The sequence below is a fragment of the Crocuta crocuta genome, unplaced genomic scaffold, assembly GCF_008692635.1.
Source record: "Crocuta crocuta isolate KB4526 unplaced genomic scaffold, BGI_CrCroc_1.0 scaffold64, whole genome shotgun sequence".
NCBI lineage: Eukaryota > Metazoa > Chordata > Mammalia > Carnivora > Hyaenidae > Crocuta > Crocuta crocuta.
Window position 1 is genome coordinate 2,331,900 of NW_027530640.1, and position 27,246 is coordinate 2,359,145.

Here is a 27,246-nt window from a genome sequence, read left to right on the forward strand (position 1 = left end):
AATATTATTGACCTTTGCTCTTGAATGTTTGAACCTCCTGGATGTTGTTTTTATAATTTATCCAGCAGGGCTAGAGCATTCATTCTGTAGCTAATTATTCCCCACTTTAGAAGAAGGAACCGTTCTAAGTACTGTAACCATTGTCTCATAGCATCTGTGGTTCTCCATTCTGGTTTGAAAGAAAGGCAGTATTTAAGGGCTTGTGTGTGTTCTCAGTATCATTCCTCCAAATTGTTTTGGGTGACTCCCTTCTCTAGCCTCCTGCACATTCCTCCTATGCATATGCTGAGCAGTATTCTAATGAAAATCTGAGAGAGGCCCTCTGAAGATACCTAGAGTATTTTCTGAGTCCTGTATAGAGCATTTTCCTCTCCAAGGGAACTCTTGCCGAGAACCTTAGCCATCTTCATCTTCCCAGAAGCTCAATCCCATCTCAATCTAAGAAGTCTGTCTGAGTGTACAACAAACAAACACACACCTCCCTCAAACAGCAACCTGTGAAAATCTAACAAAGTTCTTTCTTTTGGGGACCACTATATTTTGCTATCTAATGTCCAGTAGTATCTTGAAAACCATGGTTTCATATATTTTGTTCTGGTTTTCGGTTCTTTTCAGGCTGGAGGCTTAATCAGGTTCCTGCTAGTCTCTCTTGGCTGGAAAAGGATTCTCAATTTAGTTTTAAGCATGATGAGTTTTGAATAACTATTTTAGAAAATCATACACATAAACAATCTCTGGGTCTATGAATTCAGAGATATGATATGAAATTTATATACCAAAAAGATTTCCCTAGGCCAGATGACAAATGAACCTTGTTATCATTCTCATACTGAACAAGTGACACATTACAGGGTGGGACACACAAAGTTCCACAGGGTGGGGATATATGACTTTGGCACTGTTTGTGTTTCACTTAAAGTTATGGTTAAGTGCATGAGTTTTGAGGTTATGCCACTTGTGTTCAAATCCTACTTTCTCCCTGTATTATCTGGGTGAATTTGGGCAAAATGCTTTGCCTGTTTATGCCTCATTTTTCTTATCTGTTAACGTGATGCTTAAAAAAAATGGGATCTCTGAGTTGTTGTAAGCATTAATTCCTCCCAAGCACTTATCATAGTAAATATCCTGTAACGTTTCCCCATTTTACATAATTTTCCTTACCAAATTAATAGCTGTCTAATTTTATGCATACATAAATCATAATCTCAGCCAAAACACACAAACGTAATACATCCATTGCTATTATCCAGTTGACACACAAGGAGTTCTGAATGAGGTCTCTGTCTCAGTCTCTCCAGCCTCCATTCCTTTTTGTTTGCTAGTCTAGAGTAACCTCTCTTAGAGAATGACTTTCAAGTACAGAGGCCCGTCGTGATCCCTCTCCGCAGTGCCTGCTGAACAGAGGGCAGCCTCTTGACTCTGGCATTACCAGACTTTGTATATTATGGTTCAAGTCTATTTGTTCAGCCTCATCTTCTACTCCTCCATTTCACTCACTGTGTCTTACAACCTCTATGGTAAGTAAACCTGCGTGAACATCCAAGGGCCTATACCATGTCTATACGTTTTTAATTCTATTTCTTCTACTTGGAAGCCCAGTCCCTCTTAAGTCCCATAACTGGTATGTCTTGCACATACTGCACTGTGTGGAGAAGAAGGAACACAAAGGCAGCTTCAAATAAAAAGCTCTGCTCTTCACAGGTTCGCTGCCAAGTAAGCAAGCAGGCAACACAACAATGAAGAGAACTATTCTAGAGAGATGGAGTATGTGACAGGGAAATAAAAGGACTTCAGGCTTAATTTTGCCTGAAAAGTAAACTGAGGCAGAGAGTGGATGGTGGTCAAGGAAGGTTTCACAGAGGAACTATTATCTAGATGTTTGAAGACCCTTCGCAACCTCTTTCTATGAGAATGAGCAACATGCAAGACTACTGATTACAAGTATGCTGAGCAAAATAAACCTTCCATATACATCAGTTCCACTGTGAAATGCTCACAAATAGACCTTGTGTATCAGGAAGCAGGGGACTAAGACCAAAGAGACCAGTGAAATACTGAGTAACTACTGAAAGCAACACGGGTATTTAGAGCACAAATAGGTCAAAGCAAGATAAATAGGATCTAAAAGTTCAACTATATAACATGCAAGGTAATGATAATATACAATATCTTTCCACTTATTTTTGCATATGATCATAAAGAACCTCACAAAAGTTAAAACAATGAAGCTTAGATTGTTCACAACTGATGCACCTTGATTTGATATAGTCCCAGCAACCCGGGAATTATATCTCATCCAAGACAATTTTGTCTAAGAGAGCATATCATATCTTGGTTTTTTTTTCCACAATGACAGCTGATCATTCAATGTGTACTTACTCTGTATCAGCCCTGGCTAGGTACTTTGTCTCTCATTTAATTCTCATACCAGGAAGGTGAGCCTCTCTTAAAATACAGTATTCTCAGTAAGAACAGCATGAAACTTTATTTGTATGACTTATGTAATTAATAAAATCCTCTATTCCCCATTCAAAATTTCATTTTTGACTATTCTATTTTGAATAGCCAGCCACCATATCTACTTTTTTTTGATAACTGGGGAGTCCAATTGAAAGAGATTAGCATCAATGATTATCATTTGTTAAATGCAAGATGTTATATTGTGTCATTTAAGTCACAAAAATAAGGATGACATGACAGACCCATATTTTATATGCAGAAACAAGGATCAGAGAGGGTAATCACATTTCCAAGGTGATATGGGTCTTAATATTCGGTTCTGATTCTGACCACACCCTGTGTTCTTAAAACAACAAATATCACTTAGTGGATGTGTACCACATGCCAGGCACTCTGCCTCTTACATAGTAGGAGCCTAACATGTTATTGCTTTTAATCTTTCCAACCACTCCATGAAGGAACTGCATGTCCAGAATCCTTTATGTGAAACCACTGGATACAGGTGCTATTTATGAATTTCTAACGTCTGGAATTTTTGACATACACTTGATCCTTGAATAACACAGAAGTTAGGGGCACTGACCCCAGTGCAGGTGAAAATCCACATAAAACTTTTGACTCCCCAAACTTAACCATTACCAACCTATTGTTTGACCAGAAGCCTTATCGGTAACACAAGCAGTTGATTAATACATATTTTGTATGTCATGTGTATTACAGACTCTATTTTTACAATTAGGTAAGCTAAGAGAAAAGAAAAGGTTATTAAGAAAATCATAAAGAAAATACATTTACAGTACTAGACTGTATTGAAAAAAATCCACATATAATTGTACCTGTAGAGTGTATACCTATGTTGTTCAAGGGTCAAATATACAGAGTGTACATGCACATTTTATTATTAATTTTGGCTGAATCCTATATAACATTTCATTATATTTAACTCGTGTGTGTGTGTGTGTGTGTGTGTGTGTGTGTGTGTGTGTGGTAGCTCTGCTCAGGTTCCACGCCAGTTAGTTTCTAATGTCTAATGTCTTCCAACATCATGTTGAAACAGGAAAAGAGGAAAATATTTATGGAACAACACAAATATAAAACATGTTAATATATTTAAATTTTCTCTGCCTCTAGGTAGATAAACCAAAAACAAAGAAATGTATAAATAAGGGCACTTAGAGTGGGGAGGAATGAAAACACTCACTGCTTTAATTCAAAAGAGTTTCATAAATAAAGCATCCAAGTCTAACAGGCTGCCAGCACATTTGATCATATTGCACAGATCTGAACAGCAGAGATTTAAAGCAAAGACTGAAAAGTGGGAGCCCCGGCTTCTCCCACAGCAGATCCATCAATGACTCTCAGACGCAGACCCTTCCTTTCTAGAACCAAGGGTCTCCACTCCTAGTCTTAACATTACATCTTTCTTTTCCTTCATCCTTCCTTTCTTCCCTCCCTTCCGTCTCTTTTACTTCCCACTGTCTGCTTTTTTGCTCTCATTCTCTTTCCCTTCTGTTCTTAATGGCATTCAAGATAAGGGTGTCATCTGAGCTAGTGCCAAAAAGTAAAGTTCCCACAGATCGTTTGGTATTTCTCTGATGCCCATTTAAGGTTAAGTTTAGCTTAGAGAGTGCAAGGTTATAAAATGTTCTTAACAGACTCGCAAGTGCAGAAGTGTGTGTGTGTGTGTGTGTGTGCGCGCGCGCGTGCGCGTGTGGACACACGTGAGTTTGACATCTGTGGTTGGTAACATTCTCTGCTCCTTCTAATTTCATTCTCACTAAATCTTCAGAGGGCAAAAGAAAGACAGACATCTTATTTCTATAAAACAAGTTCAGCTCAGTGATTGTAGTAATTGGTAATTAAGTATGAAGTTTAAATAATGTTATTTAGCAAAAAGTCAATCATGCTGTATCTTGCAATATCGATACAAGAATTAGTCCAAAACTACTTTTCTCACTATAATGAGTTATATTTTTTCACTCAAATTAACTGAAGGAGGACTTTTCTAATTCATCTTTAATCAGCAAGAATTTCTGAGCTCTCACATAGAGTTGTTCCTACTATTATAGTATTTATATAGTGCATTACTTTTTATTGTTTAAGTAGATGATCACTACCGTTCTTTAAATAGTTTGCTTCTCGTTAACAGAAGAGTTTATATTGCTTTGTCACGTGAGCTGCAACTACTTAGCCTAACACGTAATAAGCACTCCAAAGGTACATGATAAATAAATGCTTATAAATAAATTTACTTTATTTAAGAATAAAAAATTGCCCTCCTATATATTCTCACTGTAGTTAAAAAAGTACAAAGAAATAAAATCTCAATAGCGCTAGGGAAAAAACTACAGATATTTGTAAGATTTGGGAATGGAGGAAGACTTTCTAAACACAATACCCAAGGAGTAAGTCATTAAAAAAAGCCTGTTTAGAGAGAAATAAACAGAATAGATCCAAAGTTTTAAATTTTCACATACTCAACAACTCAGTAGTTGCATTTTTATACTAAATCCTAAGAATAAAATCCTGGGTATAGATTTATCTGCATAGATTCTTATCACAGCATTGCTAAAATACAAACAAGCCAACATAAAAAGGAAAACCTGGAAATGGCCCTAAATGTCAGCTAACAGAAAAAGAGAAGGCAGGCAGCTCTATCACAGGAATCGAGTTTAAGGTCTTAAATTAGATTCTGTGATGTCCTCTTGCCCTTATACTCCCCACTGGTACTCTACGTTTGACCTGGGCAACGTTCCCTCATCTGTGAGATCAAGAAAGTAACCTTACAAACATGGCATGATTGTACAGAATCCCCACCCTCACTGTTACAATGTGCAGGGAAACTATATGAATCTACAAAGTAACGTATTTAACAAGAGCAATGAGAAACAGGATACAAGTAGATTTCATGTTACACAACAGTGGATTGCAGTAAGGATAGAAAGACTATACGTGAAGTAGAAAAAAGGATTCAAAGCGTATCCTCCAAAATGTTATAAAATAATTCATTCTGACTGGAGGAATTATAAATACTTGCATATTTTTATTTTTTAAATTACTTTATAATAAGCGTGTATTTCTTTTAGATAAGAAAATTACAATGAAAGGAATGTTTTCTGAAAAATACTGTTTACACATTTCTTGGAAGTATCAAATTCACTGTGTACAGAATTTTGCATAATATACCAGACCCTCTCTCACCATGGTTTCCTGTATTCCTGGTCACTCTAATTTGCTGTTGCTTCATGGGCTGAACCAACCCACTGTAAATATTTTATTGTAACTTCCAATTTATTACTGTTGATTTATTCCTGCATCAATTATTTCTGAAGAAACTTAGGTCTGGTCTAGAAAATTCTCAAAATTCAGGAAAACCCTAGCTTTGCCTGCCTCCACTCTTGTTCTTGGGAGAATCTGGACAGGGTCTGAGTAGGCTGAAGAGCACCACAGTTCCTTTACTATCCAAATGTGGGTGGATGAACAAAAATATACAGAATAATTCCATAGCTTATAATTAGATTTCAAGTTCCATTATGCAACTTGAAGATGGTGGTGGCCTCCTTTTAGAGAAGTCACCATCACCATATTCCCACTGAATTAGACAAATGGGATGATCTATCCATCTGCTAAATGTCTAGTTTAGGCATGACCATAATCATACAGAGTTTGAATAAGGGTTCCAACAATAAAATCCTGCCTTACAAGGCAGTGAGTGAGTGAGAGCCCTGTGACCAGAGAGGTATTCAAGCAGAGCGTGAGTGACTCCTCTACATGCTTTCAGACACTGAGATCATGCATTAGGTTCTACAACTGGATGGTTTTATGAAAGTTATCCTAAAGCGGGGGCGCCTGGGTGGCTTAGTCGGTTAAGCGTCCGACTTTCGCTTAGGTCACGATCTCGCGGTTCGTGAGTTCGAGCCCCGCATCGGGCTCTGGGCTGACTGCCAGCTCAGAGCCCGGAGCCTGTTTCAGTCTGTGACTCCCTCTCTCTCTGACCCTCCCCTGCTCAGGCTGTCTCTCTCTCTCTCTCTCCTAGAAATAAATTGAAAAAAAATTTAAAAAAAAAAAAAAAGAAAGTTATCCTAAAGTGAAACCCATTCATATTCCATTTTGCACAAAGGCTTGAAAGTTCACATTTTATAAACTTTAACATTGGCAACTTGATTTCACCTTTTTAAAAGGAGCTTCAGATTCACAAGTGGAGTTTTTCTTAAAAAAATCAACAGATTAAAAAGTAAATCCCCAATCCTCCTTTCAAAGGTACCATTTACTGCAAAGTGTACATTTTAGGGTAAATGTCACTAAATATAAGGATATTTTAAATTTCACCAAATGTATGTACTTTTTAAAGAAAGTCATGTTTACATGATAAAAAGTATGTTGTAGTGATTTATGGATAACTTAGAAGAGTCTAGAATATATTTCTAACAGATGTTCCTTATATAAGCCTTAAGGAAAATCCAAGATTTCAACAATCATTTAAGTCAAAGAAGGTGAAATAGGGACTTTGGGCTGGCTGCATTCATGATCAAGTAACCACCATATCTTGTCCAAAAATCCCTTAGGTAAATTCATTTTTTGCCTACCCGCCCCCTTCAAGTTTCTACTGATAAATAATAAGGAGCATTATAAGTATAAGGAGGGGAAAAAAGCACCAGATCTTGATATATGATGCAAATTCCAGTTCTATGTATTCTCAGGCTTATATTAAGTGCAATATTTATCTTTTCTCAGATGCCATCTGTTTGGCGAGAGAAGTCACAAAGAATGGAGTCCCTTCACATGCTGTGGACACAGCTGGGTTGTCTGCCTTCTACAATCAGCAGAGGCCATTAGACCTCTTGAATGCTAAATATAAAAGGTCATTGTCCATATCAGCAAGAGTGAGAAGAGAACTCCAAACAGGTTCCACTTACCCAGCACCAAGACTCAAGTGAAATGCCATAATCATGCCAGCCACTCAGTTACCACTCAGTCTGTCTCCAGTACAGAAACCAGTCTGCCAGAAGCAGAGAGCTGGAAAAGCAGCCATGTTTTTATCATACAACTGACCCCCAGAGGCCAATTTAAAGGAAAATTATATGTATCCTACATGAAGGAGGAAAAAGAGCTCTCATTTTATAAAAGTGTTTTTTCCCTTTTAAGAGAAGAACATATATTTTGAAACTTCATAATTGAAAAAAAAAATACAAACTATCAACATTAACAGGACAGGTGCACCTATTCACTAAGCTCAACATAAATAAATTATTCCTTTTGTATTTGTGTACACAATGCTTCTTAAGAAAAATTACGAACTCTACTTTTAGTGAGATTATCTATTACACATTAAAATATTCCACTGAACATATCTTCTAAAAGCATGTAGGTTCATATTTGAAATACAAGAATGGATATTGCTAGTTTTTTTTTTGTAAGAAATGAAGTTTTAGAACTTTCACCCAAAGGGTAGAAATTAAAAAGATTTTTAAGAAACAAGCCCATGTTTTTAAACTTAAAAAAAAAGATGGGGGGCACCTGGGTAGCTCAGTCTGTTGAGCATCTGACTTCAGCTCAGGTCATGATCTTGCTTCATGAGTTTGAGCCCCATGTCAGGCTCTGTGCTGACAGCTCAGAGCCTGGAGCCTGCTTCCGATTCTGTGTCTCCCTCTCTCTGCCCCTCCCACGCTCGCACTCTGTCTCTCTCAAAAATAAATAAATATTTTAAAAAATTTTAAGAAACAAACCCTTTTTTTAAAAAAAATATCCTCTAGGCCCATTCATTAACTAATTTCTTAATTTCTTCTGAAAACATGCTATTGTACATGTAAAATATAAGTAAGTCTTTATCGGATTCCCATAAATTTAGTAAGGACTAACAAATCTAATGAATGAATAACTGTTGAAGAATAATGATGTAATGCCTGGAAGCCTCTGACTTGACACTGCCCAATTCCTTTGCCAATTAGGAACTGAACTTGAAATCTGCTTCAGACTGAGAGAACTGCCAAGATTACATGACTTCCAGAAAAATGAACATCATCTCCACCAATTATAATTATGTTTGAGATTTTAAATTAAACTATTATCCATGCTATAGTATTTAAATAAACTTAACATTATGTAGGAAATTTGTGTCATTCCATTCTCAACAACTTACCTTTTTATGCTAACATTTCACAATTAATTCTTCTTCCCCAAATAAAAGCATCTGGTAAAGACATTTAAATGTATCCCAAGTATATCTGTAAACTCTGTCATTTGTGGAATGTACTTCAGTCCCAAGAAATCTCAATTACTTCAGGAATAATATAAATATGGTGATATATATACACATACCAGTGTATGTTAAATGGCTGCATCTATCTTACTTTTCAAACTTCACTGGAGGATTCCAATTCTCAGTTTCTTCTCAAGATTTAATCCAAATAGTACGATAGAGTTTTGTCAGGGTAATGAGTATACATTTTTAAATATAAGGTTTCTTTGCAATTTAAAGCCTCTCTCTATACATAAACGGTCAACCACTATTTATCTGTAATATTTTGATGGCATAGCTTCAGATACTCTAGCATTCTGCAACAAAGAAAGTGTTGAACAAGTTGAGATGCTATGACTATGCCTGGAGAAACAGAGGATGTATGTCATTATGAGTGATTACATAAGACTGCTTTCAGTTGGTGCTTATTTTTAGTCATATAATTCAGTGTTACTTATCACATTTTACAAGATTAAACATCTTTGACATGCCACTCGCACCCATTTGCTACCAGGACACCATTAATAGTTCATTTAGCACACAGACCCTGGAGATTTTCAGCTGTCTATAGGTCATGAGTTTAAGTGCCATTTGTATTACGGTAAGCTGGTTTCATATTGGCTTGTCTGACCGTTCACATGATAAAGTAGACAGTGCTGGATGGCTACGAGCAGCCATTCCTGCACCCCTTCTCTCCTGCTCAACAGAACTTCCACCAGCCTCCCCAACAGAGATCACTCTGGTGGAGAAAACTGACGTTCTTCAGCTGCTGTTACTTACGTTAATACGTCTCATAAATCTTACATTTCAAGTTCTAGACATAGTCCAAGACAAATACAAGTATTATTTCATTAGAAGAATTCTCATTAGATAACAAAAAATCACATGTTGTTATAACAAAAGGGACTCCTCCAGAGGGAGGTTCTCACTTCTCTTTTCTTACCTCTTTCACACTGTGGACCAGTGAATCCATAAACACAAGCGCAGCGGTTGGGTCCAATACAGCGTCCACCATTCTGACATCCATTTTCACAGACGGCTGCACACAAAACACAGTGAGAAGCTCATTACACAGTCAATCTCTGAGTACAGCTGACTTCTGAACATCACAGGTTTGAACGGCACTGGTCCACTCCGATGCAGGGTTTTTTTTTTATAAATATAGTACAGGACTGTAAATGTATTTTCTTTTCTTTGGGATCTCCTTAATAACATTTTCTTTTCTCTAGCCTCCTTTAAGAATATAGCATATAATACATGTAACGTACAAAATATGTGCTAATCGAACATTTACATGATCAGTAAGGTTTCCAATCAACTGTCAGCAGTTAGGTTTCTGGGGATTCCAAAGTTATATGCTTAGATTTTCAACTGCGGGGTGGGGGCTGGCACCTCCAAGCTCCATGTTGTTCAAGGGTCACCTGTACAATATTGTGTTGAGATGCAGCCTATAATGGATCTTACCTCTCAAACAAGCCACAGTTCATATCACCCATTTAAGTAAATATATATGATGTATATGGAGACAAAAACCTACACAATTCATTTAAGTCACATTGTTAGGCACACATTTGGTCAAAGTTTATTTTTTATTATTAATCAGAATCACAAAAATTATCTGGCTCAAATGTTCATACTATCAGAATATGACTACATAATCCTCTATTTTAACTCTATTAGCCCCATAATCTATCTTCACAGGTAACGACATGATTAAAATATGGGAAAATGCAGGGAAAGGGGGGCAGACAAGAGGTAGCAGAAAGAGAGAGAGAAACACAGGGGAGTAGGGGATATGGAAAAATAAAGAGGATATGGCAACAGAGAGAAGGAAAAATCAGAAAAAAAAAAAAAAAAAAAAAAAAAAAAAAAGCCTGTCCTAAAAAGACAGGGTGGGGGTAGTCAATAAGAAAAGGGCAAACCTAACACGAAAAGCGAGTAGGAAATACCATCAATTCAGCAACGAAACACTAAGAGAAATAACGAATCTGAATCTGTACAGAGCACGTTACAGGATATAAAAGCTAAGCAGTGAAAACCTCTCTGTGTCAATGTAAGAAATATTTTTATTAAAAAATTAACCCACAGTCCAAAATTCTTATGACAAACACCGGCAGCATGCACTCTTTCACTCCTTTCCACTTGGGACCAGGGAGACCAGGATTCAATCCAGGCTCTGTGTGCCCCAGGGCGCCAGAAGTGACCCTGAGCAGCTCCCCTCCCCTCACCCACGGCACCACCCTGCAGCAGCCAGGACCCTGAAAAGAAAACCATTCTGCAGAGTCCCTGGAAAACGAGTATTCCTACAAATTCTCCCGACAGCAGCTGAATCTAAGAATCATGCCTTCTCCAAGAGTACACTAGGAACTATCTATCAACCCACCCATCTTGTTGAATAGCAACAATGTTCTCACAGATGAAAAGGATTATCTTCTATGACCTGTGCTCAAAAAACAAAGCTTAAGACATTAAAGCAAAGTGAGGAGCCAAAACACATCTATGTGCACTTCAAATGAAGTATGTATCAAAAAAGCGAAGCTCAATAAATAAACTGATACCTAAAGATGCAATAGTGTTGCTATTTCCTTACCAGGAACATTGAGCTGATTTACCTACTTTCATCCAGACTACTCCAAGTGGCTTCTGTTCTGCTGACTGATGGTACAGAACCAAAACATACTCTGAAACAAAAGATTTCTTCATCTTAAAGCACCACTGTGCCAATGGCTTTAAGATTCTTTGTCTGCACCAGGCTTCGCTCAATGGCAGGAAGTATTCTACATACGTCCACACAATTACATCTGTGTAAGAATTACACCTTTTGGCCTCTTCCCTTGTTCCAAGCTGAATTCTTCATAGCACTTCCAACTCATCACTGTCTGGACACAGGGGCTAGGCAATCAATTAGGTGAAGAAATACAGAGGATAAAGGAAATAAAGGTCATGAGAAGTATGAGAAAGATGGGGGTGGACAGGAATGTGGAAGAAAACAAAAACCTGTCCGAGAACTCTCAGTAGTGTGTAATTCCAGCATTTGAAGATTTCAACTGCTAAGAAGATACACTGCAAAGAGGTGGTCCTCACCTCAAGTAATGAATTATAACATGAGAAAACTGCCTTAAATATCACCAAGCTATAAGAAATGAAAATGGAAACCTCTTTTCCTGACATGTTCTCTCATGAGACACCTGCTGGGCTTTAATGTGACTCAGGAAAAAGCATTCAGGACTGACACTCAAGAGTCATCCCTAAGTTAAGTGGAGGAAGAACTTCTCTCTGGGTTTTCCAAAAACACACTTCCAAATCCCAGGTAGGAGATGAGGACTAGATAATCCCGGACTTTGTCCAGGAAAGAACGCATCCACTTCAGATGAAACCTAGTCTAACCTGTTTAGGTTACACTGACAATGTCTCTCTTCCATTGCCTGTGTTTTGTTTTGTCTGTTTGTTCTTATTTCGGTGTGGAAAACACATTTACTGTTCCTAAAAAATTTAGGTAAACATACAACATGGTTTGTTAAATAATTTAAGTAATTTTTTACAAATTTCTCTGTATTAATTTTTAACAGGGTAAAAATATCAGCAGATGTAACCTATTTAAACAGAAGATCTTCGGGATCCTTAGTAATTTTTTTTGTTAAATTTAAAGGGCTCCCATGAACAAAGGAGGATGAGACCCACTCATACAGCTCTTTGCTTACATTTCTATTCTTGTGTGAGAGTGAGCTCTTCCAGGACACAGACCAGAGTTTGCTTGCCTTTGTATCCCCATTATCTAATATAGAATTTGATGTATCGCAGATGCCAAAAAAAAAAAAAAATCTGAGAAACATGAAAGTTTTGCAGTCTTTTTTCCACTACTTTGGAAGACAGAACGACACAGTGAACAGATAAGGCATCTGCTGTTCTCAGCATACCCTAATCAAATCATCTTTCTGATTCTCGGCTCCCCTGCTGAAAAAGCAAGTTAACTGTCCCTACCTTAGCGGGGACTGTGGATTAAACAAAACAGTATATAAAGCAAAATGCACAGTGGTTGCACATTGAAAGTGTTCTACAAACTTTAATTCTCCTTCTCTTCTATTCTACAGAGTATTTGTATGAAAAATGAGACTTGTTCTACATAATCCAAAGTTTACACTGAGGAACAACTGCTATTGAAGAAAAGCAGGCAATGTATGTAAAAGCAGAACAACAAAATAAACAAAAGAAGTTATTTTCCTTCATAAGAATGACTTACGATAAATATTTTTTTTAATTTGTTTATTTACATCATCTCCACACCCAACATGGGGCTCAAACTCATGACCCTGAGATCAAGAGTTGCATGATCTTCTGACTGAGTCAGCCAGGTGCCCCAGATGTTATTTTTTAAAGTAGACTCTCTTGCGACAAAATATAAGTGAAATGGAAATCTACATTTCAACTGGAATTGAAAAGAAACGTGAATATGCCTCAGTTTCCACCGTGGAAAGAATGCTGACCACCCAGGAAGAAAAAAAAAAATGCTTACACCTGCTGTGAGATAAAGCAAAAGGCAGTGGAGAAAAGCACATACTATATACTGTCCACAGGAACTTCCTAGGGATCTTCATCATGGCCTGTAACTAACCTATTATCTATATAAAAATTCAGTCTCATGCTCCCAAGTTTGTATCTCCCTAAGCTCTCTCCAAAGGTCTGAGCCCAAACATCTTTCCAACTGGAGATGGAAGGGACTCCTTAAACTGTCAATTCCACAACAAAATCCTTGCTATTCCGTGTTTGCAGCCCCGCCTAACCCACTCCCTGGCTACTTCCCATTTCAGGAAACGACACTACCATTCACATTCTGGAGCTCCACCCAAATCTCCAGTTGTCATCACGGGTCTTTCCTTTTTATGTTTTTCTCCCCCGAGACAGCCAGCCCATCAGCACACACTTCCTTCCATAGAGTCTACCTCCAAATACAAGCTCAAGGCAAGCACTTATCACATCCTCAATTACACCAGCACCGCGCACGGGCACCACTGCTCAGGCTGCTAACTGGCCTTTCATTTTCTCTCTCACCCTTTCTACAATCCAGTTCCAGAACAACAGCCAGACTGACACTTCTAAGTTAATCAGATCACATCACTCCTCTGCTCTAACTGCCTCAATGGCTCCCCATAGTATTTAGAGTCCAAATTTCCTTCCTTGGGCTATAAGGCCCTCTACCACCATCTCAGAACTCATCTCCTACTATTACCTCCTCTCCTCTCTTTTGCCACATGGGTCGTCTTTTATGGTCTCCAAAGTAAGCAAGGTCTGTCTGTGCCAAAGAGCCTGTGAATCTCCTTCTCTCTTTGCCTGGAACACTTTTCCCTCTGACCTAAAATGGGACCCTTTGCTCAGGGATCTACTCCTAACACCTTGCACAGTGAAGGGCTCCGAGGAGTGACTCAATAAACACTGCTGAATGAAATGAATGAGCACTTTCTAAGGAAGGCTTTCCACATATCTGGGAAGGTAGCTAAGCAGTTTACATGTTTTTATAATCCTCATTTTAGCAAACATATTTCCAGGACTTCTCTGGATTCATAGGCTGAGAGTTGTTACACCTGCTTCCTTACTCTCAGTACCTGTAATTCTCTCTCTCCATCCCCCCCACTCTCTGTCAGACAACTTAGGAAGTGGCTTCCTTACACCATGTCTTAAGCTGCTGTATACTAGGTGTCACACTTTGCCACATTCTTACTTGCTGTGTATGAATTTTGCTGGTTCCATGATTTGCCTGCATTGTACGTTCTATAAACCCTAAGTGCTGGGCAAGGATAGTTTTGGTTCATGAGATATTCAGAGAACAAAATTTCAAATATGCTGCTCTTCTTTTCTTTTTTAAAAAATTTTAAATGTTTTTATTTATTTTTGAGAGAGAGANTGTCGGAGGCTTAACCGATTAAGCCGCCCAGGCACCCCTCACATATGCTGCTCTTCTGACCCAGAGCTTTGCCCTATCCCCTGAGTGTAAAATGTGGGGACATCGGGAGGATTTGGCACAGAGACAGAAGAATATAAAAGCGCCTCCCCAAGGAAGAGAAACTACTTTCTATCCCTTTACTTTCCATTTCTGTGAGGAGCAGGGAAGGGACACACTGACACACTCTTTCTGCAGAGCCTTCAGGAAAATACACACACACATATATACCCCAGACAGACATATCAGCTGAATTCAGGCTGAAAGCAGATAGTTTTATAATAGATTTGGGTAAATGCTCTGAAAGAACAGTAGAGGCAGGCTCTTCTCCCTGTAATTCTAAAGTAATCATCCTTCTTCCCTACAGACCAAAAGGCTGAGTTTCAAGAAGGATAGTTGTGTTTCTTCTCTTGCTACTACACTCTATAAAACAATCAGATCTCTTGACATTTAATCCGCCTCCTTATAAAAATTATGTTCATAGGGGTGCCTGGGTGGCTTAGTCGGTTAAGCGTCCGACTTTCACTTAGGTCATGATCTCGCGGTTTGTGGGTTCGAGCCCCACGTCGGGCTCTGTGCTGACTGCCGGCTCAGAGCCTGGAGCCTGTTTCAGTCTGTGACTCCCTCTCTCTCTGACCCTCCCCTGCTCACGCTGTCTCTCTCTCTCTCCTAGAAATAAATAAAACATTAAAAAAAATTTTTTTTTAATAAAAAAAATTATGTTCATAGAAGTTTTAGTGATTATAGAGTCCATTGTATAAAATTTGGAAAATACCTAAATGTATGAAAAATATAGAAAAAAATCATCCATAAAAAAAGAAACTTTGCTGTGAATGCTGTTCCACTGTTGTCCACCTGTTTCCTGCTCTTGCCTGGCAAATCTGGGCCAAAAAAGTTGTTAAACTGGCATCCCTTATTCCTGCAAGAAAACTGGCCTCAGTGCAGTGTATTCTTTCAAATTTCTTAAGGCTCCACTTCCCAAACTTGTCAATCTCAGATTACCTTAACATCTGCAGCCATACCTGCAAGCCACCTACACAAGGGGTCTGTAAATTGCAGCCCACAGGTCAGATCTGGCTCACCACCTGTCTTTGTACTGCCCGTGAGTCAGGAAGGGTTTTAACATTCTTCTCTGCTTGAAGAATCAAAAGAACAGCAATGTGTTTGTGACACATGGAAATGGTATAAAATTCAAATTTCTGTGTCCAAAAATAACGTTTTGCTGAAACACAGCCAAGTCCTTTCATTTACATATGGTTTCTGGGCACTCTTGCACTGTAATAGAAGAGCTGAGTGGTTGTAAGAAAGACCACAAAGTCTAAAACATTATCTGGCCTTTACAGAAAATGGTGGCCAACTCCTGACCTGAGCAAAGTATTTTTCCTTAAGTTGATTCATCTACTTATTTTAAATTATTTGAAAACAAAATTTCATAGCATTTATGAATAGAAAGTTATACTGCCCTAAATGGAAGGCAGACCTAAAAATAACAACAACCACAAGACACCACTTCACATCCAGTAGGATGGCTATTTCACTCACATATACACAGAAATGAACAAACAAAAAAAACAAAGAGCAGTTAAGTGTTGGTGAGAAGGTGGAGAAATCAGAATCCTTGTACATTGCTGGTGGGAATGTAAAACGGTGCAGCCAGTAGCAAAAACAGTAAGGCAGCTCATCAAATTAAAAAGAAAACTGGCATATGATCTAGCAATTCTACTTCTAGGTATGCACTCAAAAGGACTGAGAGCAGGGACTCAAGGGGATGTTTGTGCATCTATATTCACAGCGGCCAAAAAAAGATGGCAGAACCTCCAGTGTCCATTCACGGATGAATAGACAAAAACAAATTATGGTCAATACACAACATAGTGGAATGGTACTCAGCCTTCAAGATGAAAGAAATTCTAATACATGCTCTAACATGGATGAATCCTGAACACATTATGCTAAGTAAAATAAACTCATCACAAAAGGACAAATACTGTATGATTCCACTTACATGAGGTTATCAAGAGTCAGTCAAATGTATGTATGGAGAAAGCAAAATGGTGGTTGCCAGGAAACAGAGTGAGGAAGAAGCGGTAACCAGTGTTTAATGGGTACAGAGTTTTACTTTTGCAACTCAAAAACAAAGTTTTGGAGATGAATGGTGGTAACGATTACAAAATAGTTGTGAATGTACTCAACGTTACTCAACTTTACACTTAAAAATGGTTAAAACATGGGGCGCATGGGTGGCTTAGTCGGTTAAGCATCCGACTTGCTTAGGTCATGATCTCGTGGTTCGTGGGTTCGAGCCCCGCGTCGGGCTCNTAATAATATTTTTTTAAAATTTTTTAAAAAATTTTAAAAAATGGTTAAAACAGGGGCACCTGGCTGGCTCAGTTGGTGAAGTATCCAACTCTTGATTTTGGTTCAGATTGGGATCTCGAGGTTCGTGAAATCAAGCTCCATGTCAGGCTCCGGGCTTGGGACAGCATGGAGCCTGCTTGGGATTTTTTCTCTCTGCCACCCCCCTCCTCTCAAAAACAAATAAATAAACTTTTGTAAAAATGGATAAAATAGTAAATTTTATGCTTTATACATACTGAAAACAACTTTTTAAAGCATTTAAAACTCCAACAAAAGTAAAATAAGATTAGTTTAAGCAAAGTAGATACTCTTGCACATCTACCATTTGCTCTTTCTATGTGAAAAAGGTTGATGACAGGGGAGCATGAGTGGCTCAGTCGGTTAAGTGCCCAACTCTTGATGTGGGCTCAGGTCATCATCCCAGGGTCGTGAGATCGAACCCTGTGCTTAAGACTCTCTCTCTCCCTTTGCCCCTCTCCCCCCTTGTGTGCACGCCTTCTCTCTCTAAAGTAAATAAATAAAATAAAATAAAATAAAATGCTGATGAGAAATCCTTAGAGAGGCCTCAGAGATCAGCAGCAAAACTAGACTTTGCATCTGACAAAATCCACATGAAAAGGGACTTTGTTACTATTATGATTCAACGTTCTTTGATGTTATGTCCTTCTATTCATCCATACCTAAAAATATGGGGATTCTTCTAAGAGTCCCACCATTTGGGAAACAGAAACCTCAAGGGTTCCCCACTGATAAGTTATAATGCAAGAGCTACAATACCCACATCCTCGTTAAAAGGTTATTTCTTAATTAGTACAGAATATTCTCCAGTGAGTGAAGAGGAGATCTTTACTGGATTAAAGCCACCTCTTTCACAATGACATATCGTTAAAAAAAAATCATTTCATAGGCCTGCACTAGTGCATTATGTCATTAAATATACGTGAACAAACAGACGATTTATAAGACTGGCACTCCTAGGGTTCATTTTGGGGTATCCTAAAGAGAGAGAGAGAAATCACAACAGTCTTTACCATTTCTTTAGGTTAGTATTCATGTTTTATGGAGCTAGATTTTTTAAAAAAGCAGGTAAATACTAACCAGTGATGTGTGTCAAATCTGATAAAGTAGAAGCGGTATTCAACTTCAGTACTCTAACGCACAAACACTTTATAAAGAAAAACAAATCTCATATGATAAAATAAGGTATGGCTTACTACATAAAATTACTTTTTAATGATCATAGGCTTTACAGGCCCTTAAATTATGACTTAGTAGGAAATATCCACTGAATCAAATGATTTCTAATAAATGAAGTCTATTCCAATGTTCCTTACGTTGTCCACAGTAAGTTCCAATATATCCCTTCTGGCACTGGCAATGGTCATCCGCACAGGTCCCTCCATTCAGGCACCTAACGTTGCACTGCTGAACTGCAAGGAACAGCAAAAAAGTGTAAAACTATCAACCACTAAAATTACAGTATCTGTGAGTTATAAAAGCATATTAAATCTCCAACCCAATGACAAGTATATTCCACAGAAGCGTTATGACCCAAATATATCTTTATTTATTTGTGTAAGTGCACACATGAGCATATGTGACATTATTCAGCATGCATTTAAAACATATTACACTTTCAGTGTTAATCAGTATATGGTGACTAGTAGTGTAGTTTCTAGGATGTGGGAGGCACTTATGTATCCATTTGCAGGGACTGAGTGCCTGTCCTACATGCCCAGCACCCCACTATCATGAAAGACTTATGATCCACTCTCATAGAGCTAACATTCCCATAGACAGACAAAACACAAGTCAACAAATGCCATAATGTCATTACAGGTTGTGACAGGTTCTCCAAAGGAAAATGTGTCACGAAGGAGAATAGCCTGGAGTCAAAAAGGAGCCTAGACAGGGGCAAGACAAGAACCATACTGATGCAACACTTAAGCTGAATTCTAAGGGATGAGAATAAGCCAGGCATGAGAAGTACCAGAGAAGAACCTCACAGGAGAGGAACCAGCAAATCGAAAAATCATCAGAGGGTAAAGGGTTTCCTCCATTTGAAGAACTAAAAGGTTTTATGATTATAAAGAGTCAGGCTGGGAAGAGAAGATCTTGGAGAGGCATCCAGAGGCTAGCCAGATAATCCAAGGTCTCCTTGGCCATCATCGAAGGTTTTGCATTATATCCCAAATGCAACTGAAGTCATTGAAAGGATTTAAATCAGAGAGTAGGATGATGCAATCTGTATTTTTAAAGGATTCCTCTAGCTGCTCTGCAGAGAACAGATTAGAAAAGAGAAAGAGCAGAAGCCAGAGACGACATGAGGAGGTTACTGCAGTAGCCCCTCTGAGAGATGAGGGAAGCTGAACCACAGGCTATCAGTGGCAGTGTAAAGGAGAAGGTGCATTTGAGATGGTTTCTAACAGAACCCAAAGGTCTTGTTAAAAGAGCTGCTAGGATATGAGAGAAAGAGGGAGAAAGTGAAGACAAGCAGTTGCTTAAGCACTGGGTGAATGGCAGTGCCATTTGCTGAGGCAAGAGAAACCAGAAGAAGGAAACTGTGGGTGGCAATGAATCAAATTTCATGCCACCAAGTTTCAAACATTTACTAAGCATCATGAAGATGTGGACCAGGAAATGGAACAGGCGAATCTGAGGCTTAATGGAAGGATATTCTGGAGATAATTACTAGAGGTTAGCAACATACTGGTAGTAGTTAAAGGCTTATAAGCAAACGATTTCACCCAGGGAGGCCAGACTGTTGAGAATGTCGAACTCTGAAAGGAAGTCTAGTGAAGAGGATGCAGACAGGAGACTAAAAATATAAAAAATCTTTGAAAAATTAAAGGAACAGTGTGGCCATTGATAACCACACTAGCGAAAGGAAAAGAGCATTTCATAAAGAGAGCCAGTAACGGTGCTAAATGCCTTAGGGAAGTGGACTAGGAAGAGGACTGGAAAAGGGAGCAATATTTCCTGATGAAAAGGGAGTATTACTCAAGGCCACAGAAATTCATGGGTGCCCTCTGAAATTATATACCATGAACTGAGGGTGGGCCAGTGAATATTTAGCTGCCTAGGCAGAGGATTAAGCAGCGGAGTTGTAAAATTTCTCCAGGGTTGGGTTTGTTTGTTTGTTTGTTTGTTTGCCTGTTTGTCTGTTTTTTGCTGAATGCACACATGGGAAAACTAAGACACCAAGATAATGAAGATACGGGCAAGAATATCTTCCAGGCAGTCAGATACGGGAGGTTCCTGAAAGCACTGGAGGAAATCTGTTACTCAGGGTGGTCGAGAAAGTCTGGATGAACTGTGAACGATAGCTTCAAAGGGCTGAGAGGATGACGGATTATTTTCAAAGAAAATGAAAGTAGAGTTCTACTCAGAAGTTTTATCAGAAGACAATGACATTTGTCATAGAAACATTGAATCTTCAATATCTGAGTCAGACAGATTCTCTCCTACCTCTTCTTAGGGAAAATTTGGAGAGAGGAAATGTGAAAAATACAGGAATGTCAGTCTGGCTTGAGGCAGATTTAAAATTTTATTTAACTATTGAGCAATTAAATAAAGGGTATCTGCTTCCACTCTGTTAGAATATGATCTTAAACAATGGCCTAAAAGATTACTCTTGAAGACCCAACAATTCTTAGCTGGGTCATGAATAACACAGTCTTACTCTACTGTTCTGACCTTCCAGGGTTGCTGGCAGTTCATACGTGTAAAGCAGGGGGAGTTAATAAATGTACAGCATCTGCTCAGTACACAGTATTTGTTACCTTTCCTGATTCATTCACCCACAAGACAGGGTATGAAACAAAGGCAGTAAATAGAGCACAGGGTTTGCAAAAGCCTACAGGTTTAGGGTTCAGAACACGTGGATTCAAATCTATGTTACCTTGGGAAGTCACTTAACTCAAATGCGCCCATCTCCTTTCTCTGTAAAATGGGGTCATAACAGTACCTCATAGTTGTTGTTTTTTGTTTTTTTTTTTATGTGAGGATTAAATAAAAGCTGATAGTCAGAAACATAAAACAGTATCAGGGCAGTAGTAAAAACCCAGTAAGTTACAGTTCTTTCACTTTTTAAAATTATTTTAAATGTTTATTTACTTTTGAGAGGGGGGAGGAGGGGCAGAGAGAGAGGGAGACACAGAATCGGAAGCAGGCTCCAGGCTCTGAGCTGTCAGCACAGAGCCCAATGTGAGACTCAAACCCACGGTCAGTGAGATCATGACCCGAGCCGAAGTCAGACGCTTAACCAACAGAGCCACCCAGGGGCCCCAACAGTTCTTAATTATAAAGAACTTCTCCACTGAATCCAGGCACTGTTACAACATAGATGCTTATCTTCAGGACCAGAATTAAAGTGTTTTGCTTAATAAACCTCATGACCCTACTCCGTCTTAGTTTTTGGTGACAAGAATTAAGCCACTGAAGATTTTCACTCCAAAGACAAATACAGATCTAGTTAGTAAGGAAAATAATCACAAACTTATGCCCTTGTTGAAAAAGACATTTTGTATTTACTCAGAAGCTTCAGAAAAATGCATTAAGTAAGTTCACATCTAAGAAACATACTTGATTTTGATCCACAGGTTGGTGATATTTGGCCGCTGGAACAGGTACACATGTTAGGGCGGGAACAAAATCCATCTCCACAGCTATTTCTACAAATTGCTGTAGAAAGCACAGTAGGGAAACAGAGAAACCGTTAGGTAATAAGCCACAGTTTACAAAACAAGAAAGCTACAGTTAACAATAATAAACCTGAAAAGCTGAGATAAAAAAAAGAAAAACCCACAGGATATATAATGACTAATTTCAGATATGCAAAGAAACTGTCCATTGTGGACAGGAGACCGAGACTCTTAAGTTTCCTTACGATAAGGTGCAAACAAATGGCACTATTTCAAGTTCCATAGCCCTTTAATTCTCCTATCAATATGGGTCATGTTTTCCATTCAAGGCAGAGTGTTTCTACACAGAATTTACCACGAGACAACAGTCTTGGTCTTGGAAGCTAGGAGGAGTGAGGAAACCCAGAGGTCCCGCATACCACAGAAAACACAGCCCACTCTGGAAAAGATCTTCACAAGACACAGAGTATACAAAATGGGTGGAGCCAAAGACTCCAGGCCCAACCACTTGGCCAAGCCCCTGGGGTTCCACGCACATTCCTTCCCAGCTGGTATCTGACCTGCCCCATCATCAATCTTTGTTCTCTTTAATAATTCCCGCTCTCCTTCCTCCAGCCTTTCTTCTCCCATGCTACCACCACAACTAGGCCTATCCCTGCTGCTCAGAAAAGCTGCTGCGACATTTTGATGGAGGGAGAGTCAAAGCCTCCTGCGGCTGTGACCTCCAAGGTATGAGGGTCATCACAGCAAAGAATGTTAGGCTCACTGACACAGCACATACTACGGATCCTCAAAATCGTCAGCAGAGTGCCTTCAAATGGGAAGGCTCTCCCAGGTTTAGTCAGTTAATTAATCTCCATACCCACAACTGAATTCTTTCTTTGTGTACAAAGTCTGTGTACTTTAATGCTCCATGACTGGATGCATGAAGACAAGGAGAGGAGAGTCTGGGAATGTCTTCACACTAGCCAGGAACATTTATGCGGATGTACATATGTGTCTTTTGCTAGATAGAAGTATCACAATTTTCAGAGAGATCTAAGAACCCCAATAATGTAAATGGTGTGTTCTACAGAAGCAGGCTAGCTCAGTAATTGTTTTTCTTCTCCAAATTGCCTTTTGACATCCATGTAATATGACCAGCACAGTAGTACTCCTTATAAGTGAAAATGTCATAGATCACAGTGTGAAGATAAAAAACGAATTTTAGGCAAGAACATGGTTCCTGCCATGGAGTGGACTGTTAATTTTTAAAATGTGCTACAGTTTCTGAGCAATGATAATCTTCCGATGACACATACTCACTGCAATATTCATATTTCAAAGCCCTCTTATCCCCAGCAAGCTGACACTGAGTTTAGGCTTAGGTGATCTACAAAGTGCCCATACCCAGGTCCTATACCAAAGGAAGGTCTCATGGCCGAAGACTGGTCATCCTCAGAGAGCAGATCCCTGTCATGACCACAGGTGCGTGCTCTATGGCTGTGAGCCAGTGAGAAGGGAAAGCGTTTAGGCCCATGCTCATCTCAAATTATGATTTGCCTTACCTAACTATCCGTCCTTCCCACAATCATGAAAACCGTGAGACCCCGAAATACCAAAAGGAGAGGGCAAGAGGAGATGGTTGTTGGGATTTTACAGATGCTGCGAGAAGGAACACGGCACATTGAAGAATACACAGTACGCCGAGGTCTGATGTTGAGTTCTTGGGCTACCATGGACCCACTGCAAACTTAGAAAAAAACATACAGCTTCTCTGGGTTTTGTTTTCTTCTTGGTAAAATAAAACAGGGCTTATACTGGAGTGGTATGATGTCTTTTCAGGTTCAAATGCTATGATTTCAGGCCAACTCCTTCCCATCCTACCGTTCAAAATGCCTTTCGGAGCAAAATTTCACAATAAGTAAACTAACAAACTCTCCCACTGCTTCCGGTTCTAAAAAGATTAAAAACAAAACCAAAGCAATGAAAAGGGAGACAGTCAATTCTATTCTTTTGGAAACAATATTGGGAAGGTCAGAAGGACTTCAGTGATCTTTGCAGGTCACGACTAAGAACGCTAACAATAGACACAGAGACTCAAATCAAAATTCATCAGGTTTGATGAAATACATTTTGAGCAGTTTGAGAAATACATTTTTCTTTTATTATCTTTGCCTCTTCATGAAGCCTGGTGAAGGACAAACAGATTACAATTCTAGAAAGTAATCATTTTAATGTTTTCTATAAAGAAAGAATTCTGCTGTATAAATGTATGAAAAATTTAATCTTTGATGCATGCATTCTATTTGTGTTTTACTAATCTCTTTTTGTAAGTTGCCTCAGAGCCTGTTTCTGCCTTCTGCCAAACAGTAGAAATTCGGTAAATATAATGAGTAACTTACTAGCAGCAAAAAATCCTAAAATGAAAATTCTTGATTTTGACTTTATGATGGTTTCAATTTGGTTATAACCTCCACATATTTCCATTTTAAAAGCCAAAAATAATTGAACCACTCAATTTAATCTAAAATATTAAAATTCAAAATGTAGGTGAGATCTATACAAGAGAATATAAAGGCATTATATTCTTTCTCTATTTTGTGCACTATTTTATAGTCTTGGGTGTTTGAATTCCTTTTATAATGTGCTAATATTTTTGTAGAGAACTCCTGATATATGTGCTATACATGTCTCTGGAGATATAAAGATAACTTCAAAGTTTATGCTTTTTAGAGATTTATGATGCACGTAACTTCTAATGTATTTCATAAGCACCCAAATATTTCAAGTAGTAGAAATGCAGGCTTCAAAGTCACTGTTGTTCTGAGATTTCCAAAGTGGTTCTTCTAAACAAGTAAAGAGCACAATGTTACTGAAAAACTAAAAGATTTAAAGCCAACACTCAGAGCGCTATATATGTACATGTACATATATATTTCTACTTCAAATATTCTGGAAGGCTCTGTTCTCTGGAATTCCCATTCCACACCAATCCAATAAAATCTGACTTTACAGATTTTCAACACATACCATAAACCGATCCCTTCTTCTCGGCTCCTTTCCAACTCAATAATGGCAGTCACATTCATTACATTTAGTGAGTCAGACTTTCCGCAATGCCTAAGTCATCCCAGCTAGTATGGCAGGTGTGTGGTGAGTGACATTAGCTGCTTTAGGATTCTAGGAACCATGTTAAGTTTAAAACAGGCACAGTTATGCCCTACTGGCCTGAAAGAGTAAATACACCCTGTATAAATGCCTCACATAGATGATTTCTGCATTGGAAGAAAAAAGAATGCAATACCCGTTCTTCCTTTTGAATAGAGTAAAGGCTTATAATCAGAGGGTTTATGTAAAATATTTATGAATCACTTTAAAGAACACAGTCATTATTTCCCATTGTTGTCTCCCAACTGGAGATTGTGGGATTTTTAGAGTAGAAAAAGTTTTAAGAAACATGTCTTCACGACACTTGAGATTTCATTCCTTTTTAAAAACTGAAATAACGTTACATTAAGGGTCTATCTCAAACCCACAAAACCAATAAATATAGAGTCAGAGATGCCACTACATCCTTATTATCCCTTGGCTAGTGAGGCTTGCCCGTTTTCTCTGTTCATAGTTGCATAATTATCTTTTTCCTTGGAGAATATGAAGGTCAATCTAAAGTCAAGATTGGCTCTAAATGAATGTGCTGTCTAGGATACCTGGATCTCCTCTGGACAAGACAAATGTTAGTCTGCTAGATAAATACACAGAGGAAGGCCAGTTACACTTCAACTCACAAATTCACGGGAATGTGAAAGAAGACATCCTACGGTCCATCATTGTGAGGCTGATAACTAATAACTTCTCCAATTAGAACTCAGGAAAGCTAGGCATACACTCTGAAAACTAAATAAAATAATAAACATTTTAAGGCCAGAGATGCAGAACTTTTGAAGTTCTAAGCCTCACACTTTGAAAAATCTACTGTACTCTATGAGACTGGGGGCCCGTAAATCCTAAATTCAAATATCTTCAGGGGAAAAAGAAAAAAAAAAAAACAAAAACCTCAAACCATTTGGGAAGAGTTCTTTTAAAAATTTTGTTGACCTGGGTCAACTCTAAATCCCTGAGAGAGTTCCTTTCATATCTATGTTATGTGGCTGTTGAGATGAAACCAGAGATAATAAAGTGGTTTTGTACAAAGGCCTAAGAAAGCTTGATCTTCAAAAGGCCTAAACCTCATGCAGTCAAAAGCCAGATAATTTACATAATCACATTGTGGTCTTATCTGGACTCTTTTAGGAAAAAGCGGTTTTGAGTTATCTAGGGAATTGCTGTACTCCCCCTTCAGTTTGTATTAATAGACACAGAAAGATAAAACTTCCAAGTATCTTTGAAACCTTTATCATTATTGCCCTTCAACAGAGCCTAGAAGTGGAGCCCAAACTGATGTAAACCGGCTGCTTCCCCAACACTCGATGGGGCCGGGAGCGTCCTAATTATCACTGCTTTGTGGCCACTGTATTCTAAAAGCAACCGTGTGCCCCAAGGACTCAATGAAAAAGCTGGGCCCTGACAGGGGGGCGACCGCGCTGCCGCGGCTGTGATCCCAATCAGGCACTCACGGACAATGCACTGGTTGCCTCCAGGAAGCGTCTTCCATCCAGGGCAGCAGTAGGAGTGGAACCTGGACCCGCACACGTTGGGCCTGCGATGGACAAGCGAGGTCACACACATGGAGGGAAGCGTACGGTAACACATTAGCGGTTTTCCTAAGCAAAACCCTGGGGGAGAGGATTTCGGGACAACAAACAAACCAAAACTACACCTCAAATTCTTGGGGCTTGGGGCGCAGGCTGGGAAGCAAATGGGCTGGAATGGAGAAGGGTCGGAAACGTCTAAACCTTGCTTTTCATCTGCCCCTCCCTTAGTGCCTTTCTAAAGGGCGAAAAGAAAACTTGGAACATATAATTTGCTGCTACTCAAGCCTCCGGATGCAGAGAACAAAGGGAACACTCTACGTTCAAAAAGCCTTGCCCTCGTCCCCAAATCCGTCCCTCCTTCATCCACTGTTCCTCGGGCCCCGACGTGTCCAGGGAGGCGCGTCGGACGCCGAAGCGCTGCAGTCTGATGATCGCAGTGCACCGTAAGCCCCGCACTCGCCCTCAAACAAAAGGCTCGGGAGCGGCGCCCCCGACGGTGGGGAGCTGGCAGGCTCGACCAGCCCCGACGCCGAGTGGCGTCCAGCCCGCCTTCGGCCCGACCTTGGGTACCTGTTCCCGCGCCGCGGCCACTGCGCACGCCCTACCAGCCGCACCCGGGGGCCTCCGACCCGGCCCCCTAGGGAGGGCTTCTCGCCCACGGAGCTGCGGAGGGGAAGGGGGAGGCGCTCCTGGGAGTCCTCGGGATTCTGNCAGAGTGGGCGGAGACAGAGTTAAGGGGCGAACGGGTGGGGAGGAACAAGGGGAGCTAGGGACTGGGGGAGGGGAAGAGGAAGGAAGGGGGTAGGATGAAGGGAGGGGAGAGGACTCGATTGGGGAGAAGGAGGGGGCCAAGCCGGAGAGGAAGGCCGGGGCTGGAAGAGGGGCTTGGAAGGAGGGATTGGCGAGCCCGGGTGCGAGAGGAAGGGAGCGGGGGATGGG

At 39.6% G+C, this 27,246-nt stretch overlaps 1 protein-coding gene across 1 annotated transcript in view; it reads right to left on the reverse strand.

Annotated features, from left to right (window-relative positions):
* Positions 1–26,365, reverse strand: part of FBN2 (fibrillin 2) — a 255,390-nt gene extending 229,025 nt beyond the window's left edge. The window contains exons 1-4 of the mRNA XM_077768864.1: positions 26,230–26,365; positions 21,576–21,674; positions 18,326–18,421; positions 9,642–9,737 (exon numbers count right to left, since the gene is read on the reverse strand). Of these exons, the coding sequence (XP_077624990.1) occupies positions 9,642–9,737; positions 18,326–18,421; positions 21,576–21,674; positions 26,230–26,365 (427 nt within the window). The remainder of the gene's footprint in view (positions 1–9,641; positions 9,738–18,325; positions 18,422–21,575; positions 21,675–26,229) is intronic.
* Between the last annotated feature and the right edge of the window lie 881 nt (positions 26,366–27,246).